We start from the raw sequence: 21420 nt of genomic DNA on the forward strand, positions 1-21420 counted from the left end.
AGAACGGTGAGTTGTCTGGATGTGAGCAGCTTACAGTTCAATGACAAAGACAGGGCTGTATGTAGAGAAATTTGTTATCCTATTACCATGGGTCCCTAAGTGTGTATTGTAATTTCTAGAAAACTCCTAAGTGTTCTGAAAACCCCACCACCCCTTAGTGAACATACATTCAAAGTGGATGAGGATATTGTACTTGATTAGTAAATTCCGTCTCCCACTTCCATGCACAGTATTTAAACAGCCACCAGTGCAAGTATGTAAAATGGACCATCATAGTCTTCTAAGTGTTCTGAGGCTCATAGCAACAATTTCTTATGACAGGAAAAAAATCATTGCCTCTCAAACCAACATTTTATTTCAGTGATAGATATCAAGTAAAAACAGTACTTGTATTATTTTTCTTTTTAGGAGTTTGATACTTTTCTTGTATTAACCTTGACTTCGAAGAAAAATCATAGGCTTACATCAAAAACACTTGGGAAATTTGTCTTGGCTCTGTTCCAATGAGGCCAGTTATTCTAAAAGGGGTTACTGGATTGTGTTGGGCCTTCATGTGGTGTGTATTTTAGAACCACTGAATTTTAAACTATTTAAGTTCCTTTGTAAGGATCCTATGATAAAGTGGCTTGAAGAAAAGAGTTGAGTGAAACTCTTGAGTCTGATTTCTGGCTGTACTGCTATTGTCTTACATGGCTGAGCCTGGGTAAGTCTTGTCTCATTTCACACTTCAGGCCCCCAGTGAGTGAGGTGGCTGTGATGATGCTCTTGTTTAACAGGCAAGTAAAGCCAGTGTTGAAGTCTACGGAAGTGGGCCAGGCGCGGTGGCTCACGCCTGTAATCCCAGCACTTTGGGAGGCCAAGGTAGGTGGATCAGGAGGTCAGGAGATCGAGACCATCCTGGCTAACACGGTGAAACCCTGTCTCTGCTAAAAATACAAAAAAATTAGCCGGGCGTTGTGGCGGGCGCCTGTAGTCCTAGCTACTATGGAGGCTGAGGCAGGAGAATGGCGTGAATCCAGGAGGCAGAGTTTGCAGTGAGCTGAGATCGTGCCACTGCACTCTAGCCTGGGTGATAGAGCGAGACCCTGTCTCAAAAAAAAAAAAAATCTATGGAAGAAAGGAACCATATGAAAGAGCGTTTGCTAATGATCTGTCTGTCTGATGAGAATTGTGTGTGTAGATTTGTGTATACACAAATATGGATGTTCACTGTATAAATCAATGTATAAGTGTGTCCGAGAACTCCGGAGTTGACGAGGGCTTGTAATGCACTTAAAGGTAGCTCACCACAAGACAGTCTTCCTGTCTGAAATCAGCATTGCAGTCCCAGCCATTTCCTGAAGCTACCACCCTCACTTTCTCCCCAACTCTGAAATGCTTTTCACTCTCTCTACCTAGGCTGAAGCCGATGTAGCTTCTCTGAACAGACGCATCCAGCTGGTTGAGGAAGAGTTGGATCGTGCCCAGGAGCGTCTGGCAACAGCTTTGCAGAAGCTGGAGGAAGCTGAGAAGGCAGCAGATGAGAGTGAGAGGTGAGAATGCCTCATCAGCCATCTCTTGCAGCTGCCTTTCCTGGTGGAATAAACCGGAGGGCTCCTGTGATCTTTGAGGTTTAAGAATTTTTCAGTCCCCTGGTGGTGGGATCATTTCCTCTATTGGTCCCAGGTATAACTCGGTTGATTTTGTTCATTTAGCATTAGTGAAACACCTACTATGTCCAAAACACTGTCCTAAGCCCTAAGGTTACAAAGAAGAAGAAGATCTTGTTCCTGCCCTCACAGAACTCACCATCTAATGAGGGAGACAGATATGTAAAGGAGAAATGTCAGGGATACAGGTTGGCCCTTTCACTCCTACTGACCACAGAGCAATTGTGCATTTTTTAAAGTATAACTTTATTTTATAATATACCAAGGAGGCTTAGGCCTAAATAAAGGAACTATGGATTATCAGTTGTCAAATAGCTTAACAAATAGGTGGAAGAAAAAACACAAAGCAGAAATATGGTCTGCAAAAGTAAAATATTTTGGACTTGGTCTTAATAATACACACAAGACACGTGCACACAAATAGTCAGATGCTCGTGTGTTCTGAGCCCACCTCCGCTGTAATCTGGCTCTAGCTGAATTATTACTCTAAGATTCAGCTTTGTGGTAGTAAAGGAAAGCATGGTTCGTATAGACCAGCACAGCCTCGTGTGGTCTAGAAGGCATTTTTCCTTATGCTCAACTGTTGGAAGTAAGGATTTGCCATATTGCATAGAAGTACTTCAAGAGAGACTCCATGAGGTGAGAGAGCGTTCTGCTGCTTGAGGGATGGCATAGCATGAAGGGGCTCAGAGCACTGAATATGTATCTGTCTGTGCTGTGACCTGGGCAAGTGAATGCAGTCAGTCATCTTGTCTATTTCTTACTCTTTGAAGTGACCCTACCACCAGGTACTGAATATAAAGAGTGATTTCAGACTTTAGGATTAAAGAAGGTTTTTAGCTAAACTTTTTAGGCCATTATTCACTGCTGCTTAGTGTTTCTTTGCTAACCAAGCATTTTGGACTTCTTTAAGATGACTAATCATCTTACGGTGTACGCATAAGAGTGGTTTTGTGGCTGACTTCTTTCTGAAATATGCTTGTTAGTGTACCTTAAAGGCAGTCTGGTAATGTTAGACTTCGGAGTAAAGGGGACTTGGGGATCATTTAGTCCCTTAGTTTTACAAATGAGAAAACTAGGGCTCAGAGGCTGATGTGACTTGCACCAAGGCGCACAGCATATTTGTGGCTAACCCAAGACTCTGACCCAGATCTCCTCAACTGTATTCCAGTGCTTCATCAGAAGACAGTGGGCCAGACGTGGTGGCTCACACCTGTAATCCCAGCACTTTAAGGGGCCGAGGCGGGCAGATCACTTGAGGCCAGGGGTTCGAGACCAGCCTGGCTAACGTGGCATAACCCCTAAATCTACTAAAAAATACAAAACTTAGCCAGGCGTGGTGGTGTACACCTGTAATCCCAGCTACTCGGGAGGCTGAGGCAGAAGAATCACTTGAACCCAGGAGATGGAGGTTGCAGCGAGCCAAGATCACGCCACTGTGCTCCAACCTGGGTGACAGAGCGAGACTCTGTCTCAAAAAATAAAAAAATAGTGGTTCACTTATACTGCCTACTTAAATTTTGATAAATGAATTCCATTTTATATGACTTGTTATTCCATGTATCTGTAAAATATCATAGGTCAGTTAGTATTTTTCTGAAACATTACACCATGCTATAGGACCCTAATATACACCATGCCATAGGACCCTAATACACTCAGTGTAGAGGACAGTGTCAGGCCTGTTTCCCAGCATTGCTGTCATGAAAGGGTTCCATTACAGGTAAAACTTAATTTAAAGCATTCAGTTGAAGCATAGGAAATTGCCATTATTACTGATCTGAAATAGTCGAATATCAGCATTTTTTGTGGGCTTAATCGTTTATTAAATCTAATATTAAGTCTAATATTTTTGCTTATGGGTGGCAGGGTAAGAAGATTCTTTGTAGAAAGAAGTATATAAAGATAAGTTTGATTTTGTTCTAGCTTTGGTTCATGTGCAAGCTGAGGCTTCCCACAGGAAAGGCAAGAAATCTCATTATCTTTTTAATAGTAAAGCATATTGGCTTTTCCGGTTTCATACCGCCAAGATTCAGACAGGTTCCTGACATGGTACCTTTCATCATTAATGTTAGATGCCTGATAGTTTCATCAGTACTCAAAGTGAGAGAGTTCACTCACAGTGAACAGAGAGAAATGTGTCTGTTTTTTCCACCTTTAGCTCTGGAAATTGTTTCCTGGTTTGGAAAATAAAAGTAGCTCTGTGCTCTATTTTGGTCTACCACTTACACTAAGCCTCACAGGCCACAGCAGTGCAGTGTGCATTTGGGAAGTTCAGCTCTAAATCTTGGGTTTTCCTGCTTGTCTTTCTTTTCAGAGGCATGAAAGTCATTGAGAGTCGAGCCCAAAAAGATGAAGAAAAAATGGAAATTCAGGAGATCCAACTGAAAGAGGCCAAGCACATTGCTGAAGATGCCGACCGCAAATATGAAGAGGTCAGATCCTGGGGCCCAAAGCCTTGTGGACTCTCAGCAGTGGCCTTCAGGAGGCCAGGGAGCAATGCACAGTCTTGATGCCTGAGTGAGGCCATCTGCTTTGTTGGCAGAAATGGGTGGTTTTGAGAAGCAGAGTTCCTATGTGTCCAGAAAATGGTTCTAATTTTAATCCTGCTAGGGGATCCCAGGCTTTATCAGGAAGCCGATCAGTAGCACCGGGAAGAAGGACAAAAACTCCTCTCCCCCAACCACAAAGACCTGGACAAAAGATCTTTGGCCAGAAGGGAGAGTTGGGCCCTGTGTCTTGTGAAAAGAGGCTCTCATGCTGTCATGGTGCAAGTCATTTCTTCCCAGAGTCACCTGGCACATCCAGATTGGGCAGCTTAGAGACCACAGACCGTTTCTCAGTGGATTCACGGAGGCCTCTTTCCTCAAGGGTGGTAGAAAACTATTATCAACGCAGGTTTTCAGCAGAATTTGCTCCTGGTCGTGTCCCCATGAAAACAGCCTCCTGCGATAAGAGGCAACGTGATTATTAAGGTTTCTGTTTTTTCCTTATTGGATCACATCGTGGCTGTCCTGAAACAGCATTGCACCTCCTTTTTAGTATCATTGTTACCTTCAGATTACACTGTGCTCACAAGTTTTGATCTGCTTCAGAGGCTCCCTTCCTCTCTCTGGTTCTTCCACTAAATACAAATTTGATTTTGTCAATTGTCTTACCAACTTGTCTCATGTTAGTGTCTCTTGTATTCTTCCACTGCAGTAAGGAGGTAGATGCACAGATCAGCTATCAAACTGATGGAGTTCTTAGGTTTATTTTGTTTTCCTGGCAGCCCCCACCTTTTCAGTACATGTCTCATCCTACCGCTGTTTTTGAGATTGTGAATGTGTATTTTCTCCCTTCTTCCACATTTTGGTCTGGCTGCCGGTTCACCTAGGTCAGACTTCCAATTGAGACTGCCCAATCACAGCTAACCATTCTGAGTTACAGCAGAAGCCTCTCATCTCCTCTCTGCTGGCACTCCTAATAGAGAGTTGCTTCTCTCTGGTCTACCAGAAAGAGGATCATATTGTTTGTAGACAAAACCCTTAGGGCCTGATGGGATCTGATCTCTACCCCCATGCCCTCCTGTTACACAAAGCTTGCAAGACCCATGGTGTGTGTGTTGTGTTTTCCTGCTGCAGGTGGCCCGTAAGCTGGTCATCATTGAGAGCGACCTGGAACGTGCAGAGGAGCGGGCTGAGCTCTCAGAAGGGTAAGCGGGCCGGCGCCAGGAGGCCACGAATGGGGTGCTGCAGAGCAGTGACTAAACAGCATGACCTTCTGGCAGCTGCACATTACCTGTTTCAGCTCCGGGCTCCTTTTGTGCTCATTTGATGTGGATGAGCCACGAGTATGGAACATGGAGGACTCGTGTGGGGTGTCTTATGTATGAATGCGTGTATCACTGCATGCCTTACCTGCACACTGATTTTGTGAATGGCCTTGTGCATTTCCTGTGTCCACTAACAGCCAAGTCCGACAGCTGGAAGAACAATTAAGAATAATGGATCAGACCTTGAAAGCATTAATGGCTGCAGAGGATAAGGTACTGATGGCTCATGTGTGGTTTTTAGGTTTAACTGCAACCCAGACGTCTTTCAGCTTCCAATGCCTACTGGTTCGTTGGGTATAACGACTGCACCTTCACTTCACCCTCTGCTATTTATATCTTGCTTTAAGTGCTTTCCCTTGGTCCTTTATGCTCCTTTGTTTTCCCTTCATAAATGCTCTTTGGGCAGCCAAAAAAGGAGCCAAATTATCGCACTTCAAAGTTGTTGGATTTTGTCACCCTGCCTTCTGCTGTTGCGAGGTTGGGGGGCAGTGTTCCTGGCAAAACTAAACATTTTAATACCTGATGATTTGGCTACTTTAAGGCAGCCCTTCGTCTCTAGGACTCAGTTTTCATTTTTTCCCATCCCTCTCCTTTTTCTCTCCTCCTTCCTTTGGCTTGTCTCCCACCCTTTCTGCCTCTGATCGAAAACATTAGCAAATGTGCCGAGCTTGAAGAAGAATTGAAAACTGTGACGAACAACTTGAAGTCACTGGAGGCTCAGGCTGAGAAGGTAGGCCAGGAGCATGGTGTGGGGGAAAGGCATCTTTTAAGAGCTGCTCAAAAGAGGCCCTGCCAGAAAGCAACACTTACAGTAGACATTTTAGTAAATGGCAATATTATGAGGTGATTTTTGGAGAGTTACTAGATAACAAATTCTTTTTTTTAACTAGAGAATTTATTTTATGTTAGGGATATGAGTCATCAATTTAATTTAAACCAAGTGCCAAGTGGATAAGTTATCTTGTTGTTATCCCATGTAAAACAATAGGCAAGAAAGCAGAGAATGTATTGCAGTGTGCCATTTGATATCAGAGATTCCATTACCTCCTAAGAGATCCTTAACATCTGTTGCCTGGGCTGGCGAGTTCTTTGCATGAGAAGCCATGAGTAGATTGAGCTGCAGCCTGACATCTGGAATGTTCTTTCTAATTACAGTACTCGCAGAAGGAAGACAAATATGAGGAAGAGATCAAGGTCCTTTCCGACAAGCTGAAGGAGGTAATATGAGAGTTGTGGATGAAGCCAACTGGATTTTAAAGAAGTTTGTTTTCATGGAACCAGTCAGGGCCTTTTCATTTTAAAGTTCCAATGATCCAAGTCAGGAATATTCAAAGGTCGCCTTGGAGTTTATGTACTGTGCTAGCTGCCATTTCTCACAGAGGTGACTGAAACTGACAAATAGTTCCAGATCCATTTTATAGGTGATGTGCTTCATTTTCATCCTCTAGTTTTCCCTATGTTTGTAGCTACAGGAAACATAAAACTTCCCAACTTTAACTCAAATAAATCATTACAGGCTGAGACTCGAGCTGAGTTTGCGGAGAGGTCAGTAACTAAATTGGAGAAAAGCATTGATGACTTAGAAGGTAAGATCTTAAGTAGTGTTTTTAGTTTAATCCTTATGGTTGAATACTGATCTGGCAAAACAATTTTCCAATTCAAGGGCATCCACGTTGATACGCTCCTTTGCACTTGCACATTCTTTCTGTCTGTCCTCTGGGGTTTTCCTCCATGGCTGTTGAACTCATGAACCTAAGTCTTCTGCTCACGAGGTGACTAGTTAGCCACCAGCCACAGTGGCAAATGCCATCCAGCTTGACTTCATGCTCATTAGAAGTGTGGCAGGTTTATTTTTGACCATGAGTGAGGTGCTTATAGGTGAGAATGACTCTAGTATATTTTATATCTTTAGTGTTACTTCCTAATTAAATTGGGAATGATGTGGTGATTGTGGTCTTGTTTTTAGAAGAACCCATCTTCTTCCAAGTATGAATTCAAAGTAAGGATTTAGGAGTTTTTTTAAGTCATATATTATCTTATCAAAATACTTTATATCCTGAAGGAGGAGGGAAAAATTATACTTAAGCATTTCTTCCCTAAGGCACTTAGGTTTTATTTTAGTAATAACCACTCCATCTCACAGATATCCTAAATGTTGAGTTTTGAAGCTTGTGAAGGATTAGCTGTGAACAAGAAAGAAAAAAGACAAATATCTACATCACAGAAGGGATTAGAGAAGGAACTAGTGTTGGGTGCAGGTAATAACCAAAATAGTGGAGAAGAGAGAATGACAAGTGGTTGCAAAATGATCTGCCAAAGTGCAGCAAAGTATGAAACTTGCAGCATTACAAAAACTAAGTTGCAGACTTGCCATATAAAGTGTGGCGCCCATTGCTTTTCAAGCCTCCTGGACCAGTAATAGGCAGCTTGAGTGGGAAGACCACAGGAGTAGCTTAAATGGCACTAAGAAATCGCTCTCCCAGTGGTATAGTGTGGTCAGGAAGTCAGTGGTTTGAAGGTGGAGCCAGATAAGGACTACAGGCTGTAGTCACAAATTGTTCTTCCAAAACACTGCCCTTGGATTTTTTTTCCCTATTGTTTATAGCTGCAGATGGCTGACTACTCCAGTGTAATTAAAATATAGCTCTGCAAAAGAAAGATGTTCCATTAGCCCCTGCCTCCCGCTACCAGGAGACAGCCTTCTGTGGTTTCGTTTAGGATTTAACATGGTTTACTGATACACCTACCATATTTGTTATGATTTTCATATTGAGTCTTTCTCATTTTATTTTCTAATGGGTTTTGTTCTCTTTGTTTTTGTTTCAATTTATTTAAAACAAAACGCACGCCTCCTGCATTGGCCACCTGCTGCGGCACCAACCCCTTCATGCCTTGCCCTTTTCTTGCTGCTGTGTTGGGATGGTGCGCGCACCACCCTCACTCACCCTCCATTTCTTGATCACTCTCCATGTTCTTGCACCTCTGCCTTCCACTTCCTGGTCATAGACGAGCTGTACGCTCAGAAACTGAAGTACAAAGCCATCAGCGAGGAGCTGGACCACGCTCTCAACGATATGACTTCCATGTAAACGTTCATCCACTCTGCCTGCTTACACCCTGCCCTCATGCTAATATAATAAACTCACCACCATGCCTTCCTTGCTCCCTGATCTCCATCTTTGCACTATTGTGTTCACCCTTTTTGTCATAACCTAGAATAGTCATTGTTTTTTCACTTTCTACTAATATAAAGGCCAGTTAGATTAAGTCTGTCTATACAAACCATTTTCTTTTCAGAATCCTTTTATTTTGTAAACGCTGAACTAGAGCAGTGAACTAGAATGAGTGACCTTCAGCACTGTCCTTTTGGGAAATTAAGCTAAACTCAGGTAAAACTAGAAGGCCATGCCGTTTGTTGTACAGGAACTTCTCAAAAAATACCAAAATTTGTTTCCTGAAATTCAACTAAGTACAACATAATCATTTTCATTAAATATAAATTGAAGGAACCCTTAAAGTATCAGGTTATTGAGAATCTGAGGACAAGGAAATTGGCATGATCCAATACAGCCTTAACAGTGGTACTATAAAAGATGATCTCTTTTACTTTTAAGAATTCTAGAGTAGGCCGGGCACAGTGGCTCACGCCTCTAATCCCAGCACTTTGGGAGGCCGAGGCGGGTGGATCACGAGGTCAGGAGATTGAGACCATCCTGGCTAACACGGTGAAACCCTGTCTCTACTAAAAATACAAAAAAAATTAGTGGGGCGTGGTGGCGGATGCCTGTAGTCCCAGCTACTCAGGAGGCTGAGGCAGGAGAATGGCATGAACCCAGGAGGTAGAGCTTGCAGTGAGCCGAGATCACGCCACTGCACTCCAGCCTGGGTGACAGAGCGAGACTCCGTCTCAAAAAAAAAAAAGAATTCTAGAGTAAAAAGAACCCTCTGCTGAGTAACCAAGCCTTTAATTTTCTGTTTTTATGAAAGGAATTAAAATACCCATGATAAATATTTACCACAACCTGTGTCAAAGAAATGGGAAATTAAACACAGATTGTACAATGTGAGCTTGGGAGTCAATGGCCCAGATTTTACTGTTAGGCAGTGAGAGTTGGAGTAGGTAGTCTTGTTATCATGAGAAGAACCTTGAACAGATACAACTAATTTATATATTACTAACCAAACTTAAACATTAAACTTTTTCTACTACTTTAAATTCTAACCTGGAGTGTTTCAGTTCTTCATTCTAATATCACCCTGAATTCCACTGAAGCTGGAAATGTCATTTTCCAAACCCACCTGTCATTCATTTACCCATGCAGAAAAAATGGTAACTTGAAGAGAGTGGCATGTGCCTGCTGCCTTAGAGGTTATAGAATCCCCACACTCAACAGAAAAGCCCCTAGAGACATGACTGTTGCCATGGAAACCAGAGAACATCTGTCTTCTTATCCCTTATTTGTAAATGAGGGGGTGGAGCAAATCATCTGTCTCTAAGGTCTTTTTCAGTGCTAAAATGTGATTCTTTGAGAAAAACTTTTTGCATCAAGTATGATTAAATATTCTGAAAGATGAGTGTAGCTTAAAATTTGTTTTTAAATTCTGTTCATGGGTCTTCTTAAAATGGACCCTTGCCGAAAGGCGGCCTGTGACGGCCTTAGGTGGGAAGAGGGACGTCCTTCCAAGGGTGTGGCTGGCAGTGGGTTTTGCATGACTGCTTCTTGTCTGTGTTTCAAGTGGTCTCATCTATTGGTTTGGTTTCCTTTCTTTTTTTTTTTTCTCATTGTGCCCCTTTTTTTTTCCTCCCACCTTTTTATCTTCACGCAGATAAGTTTCTTTGCTTCACTTCTCCCAAGACTCCCTCATCGAGCTGGATGTCCCACCTCTCTGAGCTCTGCATTTGTCTGTTCTCCAGCTGACCCTGGTTCTCTCTCTTAGCATCCTGCCTTAGAGCCAGGCACACACTGTGCTTTCTATTGTACAGAAACTCTTCATTTCAGTGTCAAATAAACACTGTGTAAGCTATTTCTGTTTGCTATTCTTTTTACTTCTTTATTGACATTTTAGTTTCAACATTGAATAAAACTACAAAGCTGCTTCACACATATGAGGGTTAGTGTTTGGCTGCTGCTTTCTTTTTCATTTTAAATTCCAAACACTATACAGAATTATATCAGGAGTTTCTAAAGCAGTAGTTCCTTGTTGAACTTCAAAAAAAATACCCAGGCCTGCATCCCTCTCGGAGTTCTGAATTTCAAAGGTTAGAATGAGGTCTGGACATCTGGGGGTTTTGGGGGAATTGTGATGGCTCTGCTTTGCAGTCTGGGTCACACAGGGGACATTGCTTGTTGAGAGTTGAAAGGTCTGGCTTGATCAGTGTCTTCCTTTGCTGGGGGTTTAGCTCAGGATGTGGTGACCCCTCTGTGTTGATTATTTCGGTGGCCTTACTTGGGAGGACCTGGGTAACTAATGAAAGGCTCATGATGAATGGTTCTGTAGCTGTCCCATATTACTAGGAAGTTATACATTGAGAAGGGTGAAAAACAACTTGGATTCAAACAATGTAAGTTTTGGTTATTGTCGATCATCCTTTTATAGCACAAAGAAAAGTTCAAGCTTTTTTCAAGTATATTCATGACTCAGCCACCTTTATTTTGATCATGAAAATGACATCTTAGGTCTTCCAAATATGATTACTCTGTTTAGTCGTGATTTGTTTTGTGCTTTTTAGCACATACTCTTTGGGAGGGATTGTACATAATCTTTGTGTTCAATGGCTGTGTTTTCATTTGTGGACATTTTTAAAATATAGCAATGAAAGTTTTTTTTTTCCCAAAAAGACAGTTGGTGGAAATTGTTCAGAAGACAATTGTATTTCATCTGGGCTTCTGTTTTATTTCACAAAGAGCAATTAAGTGATTTTTTTAAAAAAATACATTGCAAAAATTAGAACTTTAACTAATACGGACTTTAGTGTCATTATTCCCAACATTTCTCCTTCCTCAACAATCTAGCTATACATTTCTCCTGGTTTTTTTTTTTTTTTTTAACATAGATGATCTGCATGTTTTGTGTATAGTTTTTTTAGCTTGAGAGGGCTGATATACCACCATACTCAAATAAATTTGGACAAACTCAGAAGATAGTGTCATTCTCACTCTACAGAGACTTCAAAGCATAGAGGAAATACTTTTTTTTAAAGAAAGCTGTGAATTAAAGTATTTTAGTCTTAGTATGGTGGACTGTTAGAATCTGGACAATGTCTCTCCCTTGAGTGTATAAAGACTTCCATGATTTCATGTTTTTCTTAAGGCTCCTTGGGCCTGCTTCTGACTATGATTTCTTCCTTGTTCTTTTTTAAATTCAGAATAAGAGAAGTGTACCCTTCTCTGAGTAAATCCTGCTTCCTGATGTAGACAAAATGCCAAGTCTGAAAGTTCTGCTGAGCAGATGTTCATGTAATTCTGGAGGCACATCTGTTTTTTGGAAATCCTTCCAGAGACTTTCGCACTTTCTATAAGTACACTCTACAAGGGGAAGTTGGGCACTAATGGACTGGGAGGGCAGGTCAGGAGTAGCCCAAGGTGTGCACGTGCAAGAGGAAAACTTGATAAAGTCAAGTTTATCAAGAAATTGTTGATTTCTTGTTCAACTGTTGATTTGAACCAGGCTTCTAGTTCAAAGGGCCAGGCCATAGCTACAGCTGCTCTGGTGGGCCAAACCAAAAGCATCACTGAGTTTGGGCACTTGAAGTTTCAGACAGCTGGGAGTCTCCATAGAACAGGAAGGGAAAACACTTCCAAGGATATGAGCATGTCTTGTCCCTGCCTTTGGGCCACCCATGCACACCAGCTCCACAGCAGCCGAAGCAGAGCAGATCCAGAGGAGGCTGTCAGAGGGACCACTGTCCTTCCTGCTGAATTCATACTGACCCTCTGGATTCTCCAGATTTTCTCCAAAGTTCTTCCATTCTAGCCTGGCCAAACATTTGGGCTCAGCAAACTGAGACATGCTCCCTACCCATGGCGACAGTTCCCTATGTCCATAGTGTGAATGTAGTGATGGGATTTATGTCTTGCAACCCCCAAGCATATGTCACATGCAAAACACCGTGGGAAGCAGTGGGGGTCTGGTAAAGAGATGGGCTGGAAAGGCTCTTTGTCCTCGATGAGCTGGCCATCTGGTGGGGAGATAGAGGAGTAAAGCGAATCCGAACTAATAGACATGTGCATTTGGAGCCAACAAGGAAGAGAGAACCATTCTGACTGGGAGCTCCCTGGAGGAGGTAGCTGACATTTGACTGGGGTTTGGCATATTCAGAAAATGTGGATGAGCAAAGAGGACAGAGCAGCAGATATTCCAAGCGAGAAAACATAACGAGCATAGCATCCTCCCATGTCCTACCATTTATGAGAGAATGTTAATGTGAGAACTGCTCAGTCTCCCGACAGACCTGGGGGCTGCAGGCACATTTTCCCTAGGGGTAGGACTGTTAGCTTTTCAAGATCATGAAGTATTTTTAGGTCCAAGTTGTCACCAGCATTCAAAGCCACCGTGCATCCTCCAGCTATTCCCAGTGCATACCGGGCTCTTGCTTGTCATAGCTTGGGTGTCCCCTGGATCATCAGATACAGACTGACTCCTGCACTTGTTTTCCCCCGTGAGCAGATCACGTGTCAGTGTGTAAAATGTATATCATGCTGGTCTTCATGTAGGTGTTGCAAGTTTTGTTCATTTTATACACATCCATTAGCACCACATATGAATGCCATCCTCTTCAAGAAGTAAGCAGATAGGGCTGGGCACGGTGGCTCACGCCTGTAATCCCAGCACTTTGGGAGGCCGAGGTGGGCGGATCAGGAGGTCAGGAGATTGAGACCATCCTGGCTAACAGTGAAACCCCGTCTCTACTAAAAAAATACAAAAAAATTAGCCAGGCATGGTGGCGGGCGCCTGTAGTCCCAGCTACTAGGGAGGCTGAGGCAGGAGAATGGCACGAACCCGGGAGGTGGAGCTTGCAGTGAGCTGAGATTGTGCCACTGCACTCCACGCTGCGGGACAGAGCGAGACTCAGTCTCAAAAAAAAGCAAGCAGATAAATTCTAAATCAGTGTTGAGTGGTGACGAGTGCTTGTTCTTTTGCTTTTTGAATGGATAACACTATCAAAGCTAGACGGGAGTCAGAATGTGTACCCTGTATCGTGGTGACTGGGGGAAGGACAGGGACTTAATTCCAAATTTCAGAAAATTTCAGTGCAGCAAAAGCAGTAACCCCCAGTTGGTCCTACCTGAGGGGAAGGCCTACCCTGTGAACGGAGAGGAAAGGGGTTCTGGAAGAGGTGGGCAGCACTGGGCAGGTTGAGGTTTCACCTAAGTTCAACACTGAGCCCTAGCAAGGGGTGGATGTCACGCTGGGCTCACCTCCAGCCAGGCCTCCATTCCCAAATCTATTGCCAGAAACCATGTATGGCTCAGCTCACAAAGTGGTTTAGTGAGGTATAAGAGGAACATTCACTCTTCTTCCTCCTCTTATCCTGTTGCTCCTCCTCCCCTCCTTTCCTCACCAAGAGAGAAATTCTGACACTTCCTAAGTCTACCAAGCTTTTTAGGGTCTACCCTTCCTGGATACGGGACAGGTGACTATGGGGTAAGAGTAAACTGCTCAGCAAGTGACTAGTTGCTGTTCTGCTTGAGGTCTCTTTGTGTTCTCTATTAACTGCCTCTCACCGAGTCTGCTAACCTCTCTTCCTTCTGCCTCTTTTCTGCTAACCTGCTTGCTGACCTGTACAGATCAACTCTACCAGCAACTTGAGCAAAATCGCCGCCTCACTAATGAACTAAAGCTGGCCCTGAATGAGGATTAAACTTAACAGTGAAAAAACTTGGGCTGAATTCTAGGCGTGGAGCCCATGTGCAGAAAAATCTAAGACTGTCCTACCTTCAACTAATAGAGTTGAAAACAGTTATTTTCTGCAAAAATGCAAATGCAAGGAATGGGCTGAAAGGCTGGCCTTGCCTGCTTTTTTCTCTATATGGCTGGAATAATTACGTTCTCTTTAATCACAAAACAGCTTTTATGGTAGAATACTTATATCAATTCAGCACTGCTCCTTGAAATAGCAGGTCCTCTTGTTTGAACTGACAAATAATGAGGAGCCCCCCCAAAAAATGTTTTCTATTTCCTGACAGCCATGGGTCCTACTTTAAGTATATATATATATGTGTGTGTGTATATATATTCCTATCAGATACTCATATTCCTAACTTCTAAATATCTGGTATAGTGTTTGAAATATGATTAAATGTACCTATGCTTGGGCAAAATAGCTTTTGAAAACAGGAACTCATGCCAGAAGCCCCTGGTTGTCTGAAAGGTATGCTTTACTCAGTCTAATGGTGCTGTTGGAGTCTGGGGAGAATGTCATGCTAATAAATAGAACACTATAAAAATATTAAGAGAATGTCCTAATGAAGTGTGCATGAAACATGTTGATAATTTTTTATGAGCAACAGAAATAAATCATTTTAAAAGTTCTCAGAAAACCTATTTATGTCATCTTTGCTTTTGTGAGTTTGTGTTACCGCACAACTCCCAGACTTTTAACTGCCTATACCTCAGAAATGTCTGCTGTTCGTAACTTCTTCAGTTTGTATAACAGTGCTGCAGCTGTATTTGGTTTTTACCTCTCCCTGTTCCCACGGCACACAGTCAGTGAACCTTCACCAAACCCCACATGCGTTTTATCCTCAGCGAATTGTTGGTGGAGGTGCACCTGACTGCTCTGTGAGAATCCGTGCCATGGCTCCTTTGGGTCAAAGACGCCCTCCCCCCCATCTTAGATTCTTGTCTAGAAATAAGTAATGTCTTACAAGCATGCCTAGTTCTAATCATCTCATCCTGTGTTTGTGATTGATGTTTGCCTGCCTAAATGTACAAACCACCATTGTGTCCAAAGCACAGCTATTCATGACTTAATTTTCTAATCTCACCACAGAGAAAGTGGCTCATGCCAAAGAAGAAAACCTTAGTATGCATCAGATGCTGGATCAGACTTTACTGGAGTTAAACAACATGTGAAAACCTCCTTAGCTGCGACCACATTCTTTCATTTTGTTTTGTTTTGTTTTTAAACACCTGCTTACCCCTTAAATGCATTTTTATTTACTTTTACCACTGTCACAGAAACATCCACAAGATACCAGCTAGGTCAGGGGGTGGGGAAAACACATACAAAAAGGCAAGCCCATGTCAGGGCGATCATGGTTTAAATGTGCCATTTCCCGGATTGATGTTGCCACACTTTGTAGAGAGTTTAGCAACACAGTATGCTTAGTCAGTGTAGGAATCCTCACTAAAGCAGAAGAAGTTCCATTCAAAGTGCCAATGATAGAGTCAACAGGAAGGTGAATGTTGGAAACACAATCAGGTGTGGATTGGTGCTACTTTAAACAAAAGGTCCCCCTGTGGTCTTTTGTTCAACATTGTACAATGTAGAACTCTGTCCAACACTAATTTATTTTGTCTTGAGTTTTACTACAAGATGAGACTATGGATCCCGCATGCCTGAATTCACTAAAGCCAAGGGTCTGTAAGCCACGCTGCTCTTCCGAGACTTCCATTCCTTTCTGATTGGCACACGTGCAGCTCATGACAATCTGTAGGATAACAATCAATGTGGATTTCCACTCTTTTCAGTTCTTCATGTTAAAGTGAAAGATTTAGACACTACATACAATTGGTAAAGGACGTTTTCTTGAGAGTTTTAACTATATGTAAACATTGTATAATGATATGGAATAAAATGCACGTTGTAGGACATTTTCTAAATTTGGTGGTCCTGTCATTTTTATGTTCTTAATTTGTGAACTTTTGATCGTGCAACTGAACTGCCTTCCCCCACAAATAGGTTCTCAAAACGATATCCCAGAGTCCAGGGAAAACTGGGTTTCATGTGTTACCTTCTCAGAAACACTAAAGGCAGCATTATTTTGGTCTGTTAAAGTTATAACCAAGCAGGGGAGACCCTTTCCAAATGTCGTTTTCAGTGTTATTGGTGTATGTGTGCACATACATGTAGGACTTTGGCAGTGGCTTTACTGGTTTGGGGATTTTTCTTCCTGACATATTAGCTAAGTCTCTAGCAGTGGCATAGACACACAAGAACAAATGATGGGTTAATATGCCAAATCTGCTGTTGTTCCCCAGCGATATGATTTGACTCAAACTACTGCTTTAGCGAGTCTTTATGACTTTCTGCGTCCCAACTCATGTGAGTTCTCAATTCCAATATGTCTTCATTTTCTCAGACTTGGAAACTAAAAATGTCATCAGTCATTTCCCTAGCTCTTGAAGACTCTAAGCAAACAAAAATAGATTACAAACAATACTGGCTTCAGCTGTGCTGCAGGGAGAAAAAAGGATGTTCTCACCAAAAGCAAACAGAATGGAAATAAAACTCATTTGGATGCAGATATATTTTCATTCAGAAGTATTAAATATCTCTGTAACTGTACTTCCATGTCTCTTAATCAGGAATCTCTTCTCCACAGAAAGACGAGGGCTGTAAGGCAAAGAATCCAAGCAGGGTCCCGGAGCCTGGTTTTAGGTCTCCTTCCAAAAAGTTGTCCCCTTGCTCACGGCAAGTAAATGCACTGGTCTCAACCTTGCTACAGTTTCAGCACCCCTAGCCTCACCTCTGCCAATCCTCAGCTAGGAAAAAACCCTCTCTGCATCACTGTAGTCATGGAAGCCTTTCCTAAACCTGATCCTCTTTCACTTGGGGAGCCAGATCTGGCTTCAAATCTGGACTCCACCTTTATTAGACTGCCTAACCTGTCAAGTCCCTAAATCCGAGCTGCTCCATCTTTAAAATGGAGATGAGATTGGCATCTAGCTCATAGTTTATAATTGTGGGAGTCTAATCTATAACCACTTCAAGTACACGGCACAGTACCAGGCGCCTAGGGCTTGTTCCATAAGTTAACTGCTCATCCAGGCATGGTGGCTCACGCCTGTAATCCCAGCACTTTGGGAGGCTAAGGCAGGTGGATCACTTGAGGTCAGGAGTTTGAATGAGACCAGCATGGCCAACACAGCAAAACCCTTTTAGAGAAACCCCTGTCTCTACTAAAGTTACAAAAATCAGCCAGGCATGGTGGTGTGCACTTATAATCTCAGCTACTCAGGAGGCTTGAGGCAGGAGAATCGCTTGAACCTGGGAGGTGGAGGTTGCGGTAAGCCAAGATCACACAACTGCACTCCAGCCTGGATGACAGAGTGAGGCTCCGTCTCAAAAAAAAGAAGGTTAACTGCTGTGGTCCTCAACTTGCCATTTGTGCTCCAAAGACCACCACAGAAGATAGTACCCATCCTTGTGATACTGAGGGGGGACTAACCTTACCCCAAATTATGATGATGGTTTTTAATACTTTCAGATGCCATTTATGTTTGCTAAAGAACTTATACTCACAAGGGTTATTTCACTTAAGCCTCATGTCACTGAGGCTCAGAGACTCAGTTCAGTAGCTCCCAAGTAGTGGAGTTGGGCTTCAAACTCTGGCCCTGTGTGACTCCTGAGCCCTGCCTGGAATCTCCTTCCCCTTGTTTCAAACGTTTTACAGCAAAAGAAAAACAGTTTCTAGATAACAGATGAAAACAGATGAAGCTGCAGGTATAATTAGGAGAGGAGGAGGCTGGGAAGATGGAGGTGGAGTCAACCATTTAGCAGCTGACATGACTGTGTGGGAGTGGTTTAACATCTGACTTCCCCTCTGGGTTCCAGGGATCAGACGAGATCAGTTAATTATGAAGCATCCTGCCAATTCGAAGAATGATTACCTAATCTTTCAGATTAATATAAAAAAGGAGAACAGCTCTGTCTCTACATGGTACACGCCTGGGGTATGACTGGGTGTGATAGCCTCTGAACGTGCCACTCTGTGAGGTCAAGGTACAGAGATTAGGACTCTTCAAGATGGAAAGGCCAAGGCTGGAAGCTGAGATGGTCACCATTTAGAGAACCATGAAGTGTAGAGAGAGAATTCAAGATTCATATTCTAAATTCCATTGCTGAAACTTAGCAGGCCCAGATTTCAGAATGAACAGCTGGAACAGTTGCCCTGTTCAGAGTAAAACATTATGGAACTCCACAGAGTAAGGACACAGGTAAAAACATAAGCATCTTCAAAAAATAATGATGAGAGTTCTACAGCTTGTTTTGTTGTTGTTGTTGTTGTTTTTGCTTTTTTGGTTTTTTTGAGACAGAGTCTCACTCTGTTGCCCAGGCTGGAGTACAGTGGCGTGATCTCAGCTCACTGAAACCTCTGCCTTCTGGGTTCAAGTAATTCTCATGCTTCAGTCTCCCGAGTAGCTGGGATTACAGGTGCATGCCACCACGCCTGGCTAATTTTTGTATAAAAATAAAGAGTAAGAAAGTACTCTAAAAAGTAGAGACGAGGCTTCACCATGTTGCCCAGGCTGATCTCGAACTCCTGACCTCAAGTGATCTGCCCACCTCGGCCTCCCAAAGTGCTGGGATTACAGGCATGAGCCACTGTGCCGGCCTACAATCAGTTCTTAACAGAAAAAAGAAAAGCGCTTTGTGGATACATTCAGAACTTTTTGAGACTGACATTGAAAAGAACAATTCCCCTCTTTATTGTTCCTAGAGATGTCGTTAACAGAAACAAAATCTACATTTTGCATATGCTGGTTTGTATCCTCCAGAGTTCAATACTTTGGGCCTGATTTCTTTTTTCTCCAGGAAAAAAAAATTATATATATATATATATATATATATATTTTACTCAAGTATTTGAATGTGTGTTAACCATTTTTTCAACTTGTCAACACTATTTGTAGCTGGTTTTTTTAAAATCTACGGTCAGATGTATATACAGGGGGAAAAAATCCGAATTCTCCAATCAAAACAAAAAGCACTAGGGCGTTCAGGGAGCCATCATTTCCAGAATTGGAGACAAAGGTTTGGAAAGAAAATAGAAATGTTGGGCAGTACAAGAAGTGTTCCTTCCATTATATATACTTTTTGACATTGAGGGTTTTCAGAGCTACATTCCTCCAACAGATGTCATAAATTTTGTGTGTCAAACAGTGAATGAAGCTATGTTGAGAGTTCACTAATATGAATGTAACTTTTGCCAAATTTTTGACAAATGGGCATCAACCCCCAGGAAAAGGCTGGTTTCTGCTGCCTGTGAGAATTTTCTTTCCATTTGTTACCAAAGCCATGGAGAACCAAGGGTCGAGTCAAGGCCATATCAGGGCCTGCCAAGGCTGTTGCCCTAAACTTAAACACTGATTCAGAACTGGAAGGAGCCTTAAGATTATCGAGGACAGAGAAAAATGAGACCTAGAAAGATTTAGTGGCTTGCTCAGAGTCATCCAGCTCCCGTCAAGGCAGGCAGTGCAGCGTGGGGCCTGGAAACCAGAGGCGCTGGTTTTGGCATCCGCTCCCTGCTCACTGACCGGCCCGGGTTAATGTTGCCATCTGGGTGTTGATTTCTCCATCCCTGAAGGAGGTGGATTCACTGCCCCTCTCCACGTGCCCACTCACTTCCTCAGGGCTGAGAACCGAACGGGGCAATGTGTGTAGAGTCCCTCTTCTGTTCCTTAGCCCCAATCCTTTTTTTTTTTTTCACCTGCATTAGGTCCTCAGGGAAACTGAAAGTAACTTTTTCCTTTTGAAATGAAAATCCCCAGTACCACTGCCCGGGAGGATATTCACTGCAAGGCCATGGTACCCCACAAGTGGCCCAGAAACAAAGCTCAAGTCACAGTTTCGAAGTTTGTTTTTGAGTTGTTAATAACCTGTGCACAGGAGGCAAAGAATGTTTCAAAGTAGTAGATTCAAATCTCACATGGAAGCTAAAGGCTGGCTCTTTTGTAAGTTTCTGTTACGCCATTGTCAAACTGCATTTGGATTTGTTGCTTCATGGAAGCGAACAGAACACTGCTCTTAGGCCTGGCAACGGACATAAATGAAGGCAGTTCAGCCCTTATTTATTCTAGAGGAGCCACGAGGCAGATCCTGTGGAGCCATGGAATCCACTGTCTCCAGAGGGAAGCTAATGACTGGGAAGGTGAAAAATGCTTTGTCTGTGGCAGGGAAGCAGTTGTTGTGTCTCCCGAGGGGCCAGCTGGGCACGGCGGGGCCGGAGGAGCAGAAGCGTCGGCTCCTCTTGGCGGATGCTGCATGGGGATGGGGTCAGAGGGGCCAGCACACATCATGATGGTAAGTCCTGGTCTGTTTTCAACTCCAGAGACACTCAGAAAGGATTTGGAATGCTGCCTTTCCAGTGGAACTCTTGGTTAAACTCCCAGATGCCTGCACTGGTATAATATAGCCCTTCGGCCTTCTGGTGAGCTGGGATTCGATGGGCTGCCCACATCCTGCACCTCCACTCTCCCACCTCGCCCCAAAGTCCACTTCCTCTATGAAAACCACACTTCACAATGAAACACTTGCCAAGGAACTGCTTGAATCATGCTGTGGTCAAGGACGCCTTTATCTGAAGTGAGCCCCATCACTATTCCCAAAAGGATTAAGTATAGCTGCCCAAAGTCCGGTGATGTAAATATTAGAAATGGGAACGCACACCCAGGCAATAGGCTTTTGTCTTTGAAGGGGATGCTGGCTTCCTAGGGATGGCCAAAGCATACCTGCATCTCAGAAGCCTGAGCCAGCGGGAGGTGATTAACCGCTGGTTTACTCAGCTCAAAGCCTGTCATTCCCATGATTTGTTTTCCTGCTATCTTCACACAAAGCACTCCTTTCCAGAACACTCCGGGACTGTCTGCCTAGCACCTTCCAGAGAAATTAAAAAGAGCAAAGGCAGAATAATTTGCCTAAGAATAGGAATGTCAAGAAAATGTGCCTCAACAAAGCGTTGTTAGGCTCAAATCCTGGCCAAACTGCTCACCTCTCTTCAGTTGTTAACC

General features: G+C 43.1%; 1 protein-coding gene across 27 annotated transcripts in view; it reads left to right on the forward strand.

Moving 5' to 3' along the window:
* TPM1 (tropomyosin 1) overlaps positions 1-16290 on the forward strand; it is a 31780-nt gene extending 15490 nt beyond the window's left edge. For 4 of the 27 annotated variants that reach the window (XM_024232150.3, XM_024232163.3, NM_001132061.1 and 1 more), the window contains 7 exon segments: positions 1399-1532; positions 3967-4084; positions 5273-5343; positions 6118-6193; positions 6619-6681; positions 6980-7049; positions 15458-16290. In XM_024232150.3, the coding sequence (XP_024087918.2) occupies positions 1399-1532; positions 3967-4084; positions 5273-5343; positions 6118-6193; positions 6619-6681; positions 6980-7049; positions 15458-15540 (615 nt within the window). In that variant the 3' untranslated portion in view covers positions 15541-16290. 27 annotated transcript variants of the gene reach the window in all.
* Positions 16291-21420: the final 5130 nt, after the last annotated feature.

Source organism: Pongo abelii, chromosome 16 (genome assembly GCF_028885655.2).
Source record: "Pongo abelii isolate AG06213 chromosome 16, NHGRI_mPonAbe1-v2.0_pri, whole genome shotgun sequence".
NCBI lineage: Eukaryota > Metazoa > Chordata > Mammalia > Primates > Hominidae > Pongo > Pongo abelii.